The sequence below is a fragment of the Heterodontus francisci genome, unplaced genomic scaffold, assembly GCF_036365525.1.
Source record: "Heterodontus francisci isolate sHetFra1 unplaced genomic scaffold, sHetFra1.hap1 HAP1_SCAFFOLD_1085, whole genome shotgun sequence".
NCBI classification, from domain to species: Eukaryota; Metazoa; Chordata; class Chondrichthyes; order Heterodontiformes; family Heterodontidae; genus Heterodontus; species Heterodontus francisci.
Window position 1 is genome coordinate 65,532 of NW_027140531.1, and position 10,000 is coordinate 75,531.

At 57.9% G+C, this 10,000-nt stretch overlaps 1 protein-coding gene across 1 annotated transcript in view; it reads right to left on the bottom strand.

Moving 5' to 3' along the window:
• Nucleotides 1-10,000, bottom strand: part of LOC137360066 (tyrosine-protein phosphatase non-receptor type 18-like) — a 52,575-nt gene that overhangs the window by 8,849 nt on the left and 33,726 nt on the right. The window contains exon 7 of the mRNA XM_068025657.1: nt 9,200-9,265. Within this exon, the coding sequence (XP_067881758.1) occupies nt 9,200-9,265 (66 nt within the window). The remainder of the gene's footprint in view (nt 1-9,199; nt 9,266-10,000) is intronic.

The window sequence follows — 10,000 nt, forward strand, 5'->3', positions numbered from 1 at the left end:
CAGAGAGAGAGAGCGAGACAGCGAGACAGCGAGAGACAGCGAGACAGCGAGAGAGAGCGAGACAGCGAGAGAGAGCGAGACAGCGAGAGAGAGCGAGACAGCGAGAGAGAGCGAGACAGAGAGAGAGAGCGAGACAGAGAGAGAGAGCGAGACAGCGAGAGAGAGCGAGACAGCGAGAGAGAGCGAGACAGCGAGAGAGAGCGAGACAGCGAGAGAGAGCGAGACAGCGAGAGAGAGCGAGACAGAGAGAGAGAGCGAGACAGCGAGAGAGAGCGAGACAGCGAGAGAGAGCGAGACAGCGAGAGAGAGCGAGACAGCGAGAGAGAGCGAGACAGCGAGAGAGAGCGAGACAGCGAGAGAGAGCGAGACAGAGAGAGAGAGCGAGACAGAGAGAGAGAGCGAGACAGAGAGAGAGAGCGAGACAGAGAGAGAGAGCGAGACAGCGAGAGAGAGCGAGACAGAGAGAGAGAGCGAGACAGAGAGAGAGAGCGAGACAGCGAGAGAGAGCGAGACAGAGAGAGAGAGCGAGACAGCGAGAGAGAGCGAGACAGCGAGAGAGAGCGAGACAGCGAGAGAGAGCGAGACAGCGAGAGAGAGCGAGACAGAGAGAGAGAGCGAGACAGCGAGAGAGAGCGAGACAGCGAGAGAGCGAGACAGCGAGAGAGAGCGAGACAGCGAGAGAGAGCGAGACAGAGAGAGAGCGAGACGCGAGACAGCGAGAGATAGCGAGACAGCGAGAGAGAGCGAGACAGCGAGAGAGAGCGAGACAGCGAGAGAGAGCGAGACAGAGAGAGAGAGCGAGACAGCGAGAGAGAGCGAGACAGCGAGAGAGAGCGAGACAGCGAGAGAGAGCGAGACAGCGAGAGAGAGCGAGACAGAGAGAGAGAGCGAGACAGCGAGAGAGAGCGAGACAGCGAGAGAGAGCGAGACAGCGAGAGAGAGCGAGACAGCGAGAGAGAGCGAGACAGAGAGAGAGAGCGAGACAGAGAGAGAGAGCGAGACAGAGAGAGAGAGCGAGACAGAGAGAGAGAGCGAGACAGAGAGAGAGAGCGAGACAGCGAGAGAGAGCGAGACAGAGAGAGAGAGCGAGACAGAGAGAGAGAGCGAGACAGCGAGAGAGAGCGAGACAGCGAGAGAGAGCGAGACAGAGAGAGAGAGCGAGACAGCGAGAGAGAGCGAGACAGCGAGAGAGAGCGAGACAGCGAGAGAGAGCGAGACAGCGAGAGAGAGCGAGACAGAGAGAGAGAGCGAGACAGAGAGAGAGAGCGAGACAGCGAGAGAGAGCGAGACAGAGAGAGAGAGCGAGACAGCGAGACAGCGAGAGAGAGCGAGACAGCGAGAGAGAGCGAGACAGAGAGAGAGCGAGACAGAGAGAGAGAGCGAGACAGCGAGAGAGAGCGAGACAGCGAGAGAGAGTGAGAGACAGCGAGAGAGAGAGAGAGACAGCGAGACAGAGAGAGAGACAGCGAGACAGAGAGAGAGAGCGAGACAGCGAGAGAGAGCGAGACAGAGAGAGAGAGAGGAGACAGCGAGAGAGAGAGAGACAGCGAGAGAGAGCGAGACAGCGAGAGAGAGCGAGACAGAGAGAGAGAGCGAGACAGCGAGACAGCGAGAGAGAGCGAGACAGCGAGAGAGAGCGAGACAGAGAGAGAGAGCGAGACAGCGAGAGAGAGCGAGACAGCGAGAGAGAGAGAGACAGCGAGAGAGAGAGAGAGACAGCGAGACAGAGAGGAGACAGCGAGACAGAGAGAGAGAGCGAGAGAGAGAGAGAGACAGCGAGACAGAGAGAGAGACAGCGAGACAGAGAGAGAGACAGCGAGAGAGAGCGAGACAGCGAGAGAGAGAGAGACAGCGAGAGAGAGAGAGACAGCGAGAGAGAGCGAGACAGCGAGAGAGAGCGAGACAGCGAGAGAGAGAGAGACAGCGAGAGAGAGCGAGACAGCGAGAGAGAGCGAGACAGAGAGAGAGAGCGAGACAGAGAGAGAGAGCGAGACAGAGAGAGAGAGCGAGACAGCGAGAGAGAGCGAGACAGAGAGAGAGAGCGAGACAGAGAGAGAGAGCGAGACAGAGAGAGAGAGCGAGACAGAGAGAGAGAGCGAGACAGCGAGAGAGAGCGAGACAGAGAGAGAGAGCGAGACAGAGAGAGAGAGCGAGACAGAGAGAGAGAGCGAGACAGCGAGAGAGAGCGAGACAGCGAGAGAGAGCGAGACAGCGAGAGAGAGCGAGACAGCGAGAGAGAGAGAGACAGCGAGAGAGAGAGAGACAGCGAGAGAGAGAGAGACAGCGAGAGAGAGCGAGACAGCGAGAGAGAGAGAGAGACAGCGAGAGAGAGCGAGACAGCGAGAGAGAGCGAGACAGCGAGAGAGAGCGAGACAGCGAGAGAGAGCGAGACAGAGAGAGCGAGACAGAGAGAGACAGCGAGACAGCGAGAGAGAGCGAGACAGCGAGAGAGAGAGAGACAGCGAGAGAGAGAGAGACAGCGAGAGAGAGAGACAGAGAGAGAGAGCGAGACAGCGAGAGAGAGCGAGACAGCGAGAGAGAGCGAGACAGCGAGAGAGAGAGAGACAGAGAGAGAGAGCGAGACAGAGAGAGAGAGCGAGACAGAGAGAGAGAGCGAGACAGAGAGAGAGAGCGAGACAGCGAGAGAGAGCGAGACAGCGAGAGAGAGCGAGACAGCGAGAGAGAGCGAGAGAGAGCGAGACAGCGAGAGAGAGCGAGACAGAGAGAGAGAGCGAGACAGCGAGACAGCGAGAGAGAGCGAGACAGCGAGAGAGAGCGAGACAGAGAGAGAGAGCGAGACAGCGAGAGAGAGCGAGACAGCGAGAGAGAGCGAGAGAGAGCGAGAGAGAGCGAGACAGCGAGAGAGAGCGAGACAGAGAGAGAGAGAGAGAGCGAGAGAGAGCGAGACAGCGAGAGAGAGCGAGACAGAGAGAGAGAGCGAGACAGAGAGCGAGACAGAGAGAGAGAGCGAGACAGCGAGAGAGAGCGAGACAGAGAGAGAGAGCGAGACAGCGAGACAGCGAGAGAGAGCGAGACAGCGAGAGAGAGCGAGACAGCGAGAGAGAGCGAGACAGAGAGAGAGAGCGAGACAGCGAGAGAGAGCGAGACAGCGAGAGAGAGTGAGAGACAGCGAGAGAGAGAGACAGCGAGACAGAGAGAGAGACAGCGAGACAGAGAGAGAGAGCGAGACAGCGAGAGAGAGCGAGACAGCGAGAGAGAGCGAGACAGCGAGAGAGAGAGAGACAGCGAGAGAGAGCGAGACAGCGAGAGAGAGCGAGACAGCGAGAGAGAGCGAGACAGCGAGAGAGAGCGAGACAGAGAGAGAGAGCGAGACAGCGAGACAGCGAGAGAGAGCGAGACAGCGAGAGAGAGCGAGACAGAGAGAGAGAGCGAGACAGCGAGAGAGAGCGAGACAGCGAGAGAGAGTGAGAGACAGCGAGAGAGAGAGAGAGACAGCGAGACAGAGAGAGAGACAGCGAGACAGAGAGAGAGAGCGAGACAGCGAGAGAGAGCGAGACAGCGAGAGAGAGAGAGACAGCGAGAGAGAGAGAGACAGCGAGAGAGAGCGAGACAGCGAGAGAGAGAGAGAGACAGCGAGAGAGAGAGAGAGACAGCGAGAGAGAGCGAGACAGAGAGAGAGAGCGAGACAGAGAGAGAGAGCGAGACAGAGAGAGAGAGCGAGACAGCGAGAGAGAGCGAGACAGAGAGAGAGAGCGAGACAGAGAGAGAGCGAGACAGAGAGAGAGAGCGAGACAGAGAGAGAGAGCGAGACAGCGAGAGAGAGCGAGACAGAGAGAGAGAGCGAGACAGAGAGAGAGAGCGAGACAGCGAGAGAGAGCGAGACAGCGAGAGAGAGCGAGACAGCGAGAGAGAGCGAGACAGCGAGAGAGAGCGAGACAGAGAGAGAGAGCGAGACAGCGAGAGAGAGCGAGACAGAGAGAGAGAGCGAGACAGAGAGAGAGAGCGAGACAGAGAGAGAGAGCGAGACAGAGAGAGAGAGCGAGACAGCGAGAGAGAGCGAGACAGCGAGAGAGAGCGAGACAGAGAGAGAGAGCGAGACAGCGAGAGAGAGCGAGACAGCGAGAGAGAGCGAGACAGCGAGAGAGAGCGAGACAGAGAGAGAGAGCGAGACAGAGAGAGAGAGCGAGACAGAGAGAGAGAGCGAGACAGCGAGAGAGAGCGAGACAGAGAGAGAGAGCGAGACAGCGAGACAGCGAGAGAGAGCGAGACAGCGAGAGAGAGCGAGACAGAGAGAGAGAGCGAGACAGAGAGAGAGAGCGAGACAGCGAGAGAGAGCGAGACAGCGAGAGAGAGTGAGAGACAGCGAGAGAGAGAGAGAGACAGCGAGACAGAGAGAGAGACAGCGAGACAGAGAGAGAGAGCGAGACAGCGAGAGAGAGCGAGACAGCGAGAGAGAGAGAGACAGCGAGAGAGAGAGAGACAGCGAGAGAGAGCGAGACAGCGAGAGAGAGCGAGACAGAGAGAGAGAGCGAGACAGCGAGACAGCGAGAGAGAGCGAGACAGCGAGAGAGAGCGAGACAGAGAGAGAGAGCGAGACAGCGAGAGAGAGCGAGACAGCGAGAGAGAGTGAGAGACAGCGAGAGAGAGAGAGAGACAGCGAGACAGAGAGAGAGACAGCGAGACAGAGAGAGAGAGCGAGACAGCGAGAGAGAGCGAGACAGCGAGAGAGAGAGAGACAGCGAGAGAGAGAGAGACAGCGAGAGAGAGCGAGACAGCGAGAGAGAGAGAGACAGCGAGAGAGAGCGAGACAGCGAGAGAGAGCGAGACAGCGAGAGAGAGCGAGACAGAGAGAGAGAGCGAGACAGAGAGAGAGAGCGAGACAGAGAGAGAGAGCGAGACAGCGAGAGAGAGCGAGACAGAGAGAGAGAGCGAGACAGAGAGAGAGAGCGAGACAGAGAGAGAGAGCGAGACAGAGAGAGAGAGCGAGACAGAGAGAGAGAGCGAGACAGAGAGAGAGAGCGAGACAGAGAGAGAGAGCGAGACAGCGAGAGAGAGCGAGACAGCGAGAGAGAGCGAGACAGCGAGAGAGAGCGAGACAGCGAGAGAGAGCGAGACAGCGAGAGAGAGCGAGACAGCGAGAGAGAGCGAGACAGCGAGAGAGAGAGAGACAGCGAGAGAGAGAGAGACAGCGAGAGAGAGCGAGACAGCGAGAGAGAGAGAGAGACAGCGAGAGAGAGCGAGACAGCGAGAGAGAGCGAGACAGCGAGAGAGAGCGAGACAGCGAGAGAGAGCGAGACAGCGAGAGAGAGCGAGACAGAGAGAGACAGCGAGACAGCGAGAGAGAGCGAGACAGCGAGAGAGAGCGAGACAGCGAGAGAGAGAGAGACAGCGAGAGAGAGAGACAGAGAGAGAGAGCGAGACAGCGAGAGAGAGCGAGACAGCGAGAGAGAGCGAGACAGCGAGAGAGAGAGAGACAGAGAGAGAGAGCGAGACAGAGAGAGAGAGCGAGACAGAGAGAGAGAGCGAGACAGCGAGAGAGAGCGAGACAGCGAGAGAGAGCGAGACAGCGAGAGAGAGCGAGAGAGAGCGAGACAGCGAGAGAGAGCGAGACAGAGAGAGAGAGCGAGACAGCGAGACAGCGAGAGAGAGCGAGACAGCGAGAGAGAGCGAGACAGAGAGAGAGAGCGAGACAGCGAGAGAGAGCGAGAGAGAGCGAGAGAGAGCGAGAGAGAGCGAGACAGCGAGAGAGAGCGAGACAGAGAGAGAGAGAGAGAGCGAGAGAGAGCGAGACAGCGAGAGAGAGCGAGACAGAGAGAGAGAGCGAGACAGAGAGAGAGAGCGAGACAGAGAGAGAGAGCGAGACAGAGAGAGAGAGCGAGACAGCGAGAGAGAGCGAGACAGAGAGAGAGAGCGAGACAGCGAGACAGCGAGAGAGAGCGAGACAGAGAGAGAGAGCGAGACAGAGAGAGAGAGCGAGACAGCGAGAGAGAGCGAGACAGAGAGAGAGAGCGAGACAGCGAGACAGCGAGAGAGAGCGAGACAGCGAGAGAGAGCGAGACAGCGAGAGAGAGCGAGACAGAGAGAGAGAGCGAGACAGCGAGAGAGAGCGAGACAGCGAGAGAGAGTGAGAGACAGCGAGAGAGAGAGACAGCGAGACAGAGAGAGAGACAGCGAGACAGAGAGAGAGAGCGAGACAGCGAGAGAGAGCGAGACAGCGAGAGAGAGCGAGACAGCGAGAGAGAGAGAGACAGCGAGAGAGAGAGAGACAGCGAGAGAGAGAGAGACAGCGAGAGAGAGCGAGACAGCGAGAGAGAGCGAGACAGAGAGAGAGAGCGAGACAGCGAGACAGCGAGAGAGAGCGAGACAGCGAGAGAGAGCGAGACAGAGAAAGAGAGCGAGACAGCGAGAGAGAGCGAGACAGCGAGAGAGAGCGAGACAGCGAGAGAGAGCGAGAGACAGCGAGAGAGAGAGAGAGACAGCGAGAGAGAGAGAGAGACAGCGAGACAGAGAGAGAGACAGCGAGACAGAGAGAGAGACAGCGAGACAGAGAGAGAGAGCGAGACAGCGAGAGAGAGCGAGACAGCGAGAGAGAGAGAGACAGCGAGAGAGAGCGAGACAGCGAGAGAGAGCGAGAGACAGCGAGAGAGAGCGAGACAGCGAGAGAGAGCGAGACAGAGAGAGAGAGCGAGACAGAGAGAGAGAGCGAGACAGAGAGAGAGAGCGAGACAGCGAGAGAGAGCGAGACAGAGAGAGAGAGCGAGACAGAGAGAGAGCGAGACAGAGAGAGAGAGCGAGACAGAGAGAGAGAGCGAGACAGCGAGAGAGAGCGAGACAGAGAGAGAGAGCGAGACAGAGAGAGAGAGCGAGACAGCGAGAGAGAGCGAGACAGAGAGAGAGAGCGAGACAGCGAGAGAGAGAGAGACAGCGAGAGAGAGCGAGACAGCGAGAGAGAGCGAGACAGCGAGAGAGAGCGAGACAGCGAGAGAGAGCGAGACAGCGAGAGAGAGCGAGACAGCGAGAGAGAGAGAGACAGCGAGAGAGAGAGACAGAGAGAGAGAGCGAGACAGCGAGAGAGAGCGAGACAGCGAGAGAGAGCGAGACAGCGAGAGAGAGAGAGACAGAGAGAGAGAGCGAGACAGAGAGAGAGAGCGAGACAGAGAGAGAGAGCGAGACAGAGAGAGAGAGCGAGACAGCGAGAGAGAGCGAGACAGCGAGAGAGAGCGAGAGAGAGCGAGACAGCGAGAGAGAGCGAGACAGAGAGAGAGAGCGAGACAGCGAGAGAGAGCGAGACAGCGAGAGAGAGCGAGACAGCGAGAGAGAGCGAGACAGCGAGAGAGAGCGAGACAGCGAGAGAGAGCGAGACAGCGAGAGAGAGCGAGACAGCGAGAGACAGCGAGAGAGAGCGAGAGAGAGCGAGAGAGAGCGAGAGAGAGCGAGACAGCGAGAGAGAGCGAGACAGAGAGAGAGAGAGAGAGCGAGAGAGAGCGAGACAGCGAGAGAGAGCGAGACAGAGAGAGAGAGCGAGACAGAGAGAGAGCGAGACAGAGAGAGAGCGAGACAGAGAGAGAGCGAGACAGAGAGAGAGCGAGACAGAGAGAGAGAGCGAGACAGAGAGAGAGAGCGAGACAGCGAGAGAGAGCGAGAGAGAGCGAGACAGAGAGAGAGAGAGAGAGCGAGAGAGAGCGAGACAGCGAGAGAGAGCGAGACAGAGAGAGAGAGCGAGACAGAGAGAGAGAGCGAGACAGAGAGAGAGCGAGACAGAGAGAGAGAGCGAGACAGAGAGAGAGAGCGAGACAGAGAGAGAGAGCGAGACAGCGAGAGAGAGCGAGACAGCGAGAGAGAGCGAGACAGAGAGAGAGAGCGAGACAGAGAGAGAGAGCGAGAGAGAGAGAGAGCGAGACAGAGAGAGAGAGAGCGAGACAGCGAGAGAGCGAGACAGCGAGAGAGAGAGAGACAGCGAGAGAGAGAGAGACAGCGAGAGAGAGAGAGACAGCGAGAGAGAGCGAGACAGAGAGAGAGAGCGAGACAGAGAGAGAGAGCGAGACAGAGAGAGAGAGCGAGACAGCGAGAGAGAGCGAGACAGCGAGAGAGAGCGAGACAGCGAGAGAGAGCGAGACAGCGAGAGAGAGCGAGACAGCGAGAGAGAGCGAGACAGCGAGAGAGAGCGAGACAGCGAGAGAGAGCGAGACAGCGAGAGAGAGCGAGACAGCGAGAGAGAGCGAGACAGCGAGAGAGAGCGAGACAGCGAGAGAGAGAGAGACAGCGAGAGAGAGAGAGACAGCGAGAGAGAGCGAGACAGCGAGAGAGAGCGAGACAGCGAGAGAGAGCGAGACAGCGAGAGAGAGCGAGACAGCGAGAGAGAGCGAGACAGCGAGAGAGAGCGAGACAGCGAGAGAGAGAGAGAGACAGCGAGACAGAGAGAGAGAGAGAGACAGCGAGAGAGAGAGAGACAGCGAGAGAGAGAGAGACAGCGAGAGAGAGAGAGACAGCGAGAGAGAGAGAGACAGCGAGAGAGAGCGAGAGAGAGAGAGAGCGAGACAGCGAGAGAGAGCGAGACAGAGAGAGAGAGCGAGACAGCGAGAGAGAGCGAGACAGCGAGAGAGAGCGAGACAGAGAGAGAGAGCGAGACAGCGAGAGAGAGAGAGACAGCGAGAGAGAGCGAGACAGCGAGAGAGAGCGAGACAGCGAGAGAGAGCGAGACAGCGAGAGAGAGCGAGACAGAGAGAGAGAGCGAGACAGAGAGAGAGAGCGAGACAGCGAGAGAGCGAGACAGCGAGAGAGAGCGAGACAGCGAGAGAGAGCGAGACAGCGAGAGAGAGCGAGACAGCGAGAGAGAGCGAGACAGCGAGAGAGAGCGAGACAGCGAGAGAGAGACAGCGAGAGAGAGAGAGACAGCGAGAGAGAGAGACAGAGAGAGAGAGAGAGACAGAGAGAGAGAGCGAGACAGCAAGAGAGAGAGACAGAGAGAGAGCGAGACAGCGAGAGAGAGAGACAGAGAGAGAGAGCGAGACAGCGAGAGAGAGCGAGACAGCGAGAGAGAGCGAGACAGCGAGAGAGAGCGAGACAGCGAGAGAGAGCGAGACAGCGAGAGAGAGCGAGACAGCGAGAGAGAGCGAGACAGCGAGAGAGAGCGAGACAGCGAGAGAGAGCGAGACAGCGAGAGAGAGCGAGACAGCAAGAGAGAGAGACAGAGAGCGAGCGATGGAGTGATAGAGACAAGGACTGCTCAATGACTCACGTTGGTGATGGTGAAGGGCCCAAAGACTTCAGTTCCCTCTGCTGCCCAGTAACGCTCACACTTTTTCTGTAAGAAAGAGAGAGAGAGAGAGAGAGTGTCTGATCTGAGGAGAAACCCCAAGCACCGGGACCCAGACCCTACACTGCAAACTCACCGACTATCACAGCAACTACACAATGACCAGACTGCAGCACAGGTTAGATACAGAGTAAAGCTCCCTCTACACTGTCCCATCAAAAGCTTGGTCAAAGAGGTTGTCAGGGCTGGAGGAGGTTACAGAGATAGGGAGGGTTGTAGGGGCTGGAGGAGGTTACAGAGATAGGGAGGCTTGTAGGGGCTGGAGGAGGTTACAGAGATAGGGAGGGTTGTAGGGGCTGGAGGAGGTTACAGAGATAGGGAGGGTTGTAGGTGCTGGAGGAGGTTACAGTGAAAAGGAATGTTGCAGGGGCTGGAGGAGGTTGCAGAGATAGGAGGATTGGTAGGTGCCGGAGGAGGTTACAGAGATAGGGCTGGTTTTCGGGGCTGGAGGAGGTTACAGAGATAGGGAGGGTTGGAAGGGCTGGAGGAGGTTTCAGAGATAGGGAGGCTTGTAGCTGCTGGCGGAGGTTATAGAGATAGGGAGGGTTGTAGGGGCTGGAGGAGGTTACAGAGATAGGGAGGGTTGCAGGGACTGGAGGAGGTTACAGAGATAGGGAGGGTTGTAGGGACTGGAGGAGGTTACAGAGATAGGGAGGGTTGTAGGGGCTGGAGGAAGTTACAGAGATAGGGAGGGTTGTAGGGACTGGAGGAGGTTACAGAGAT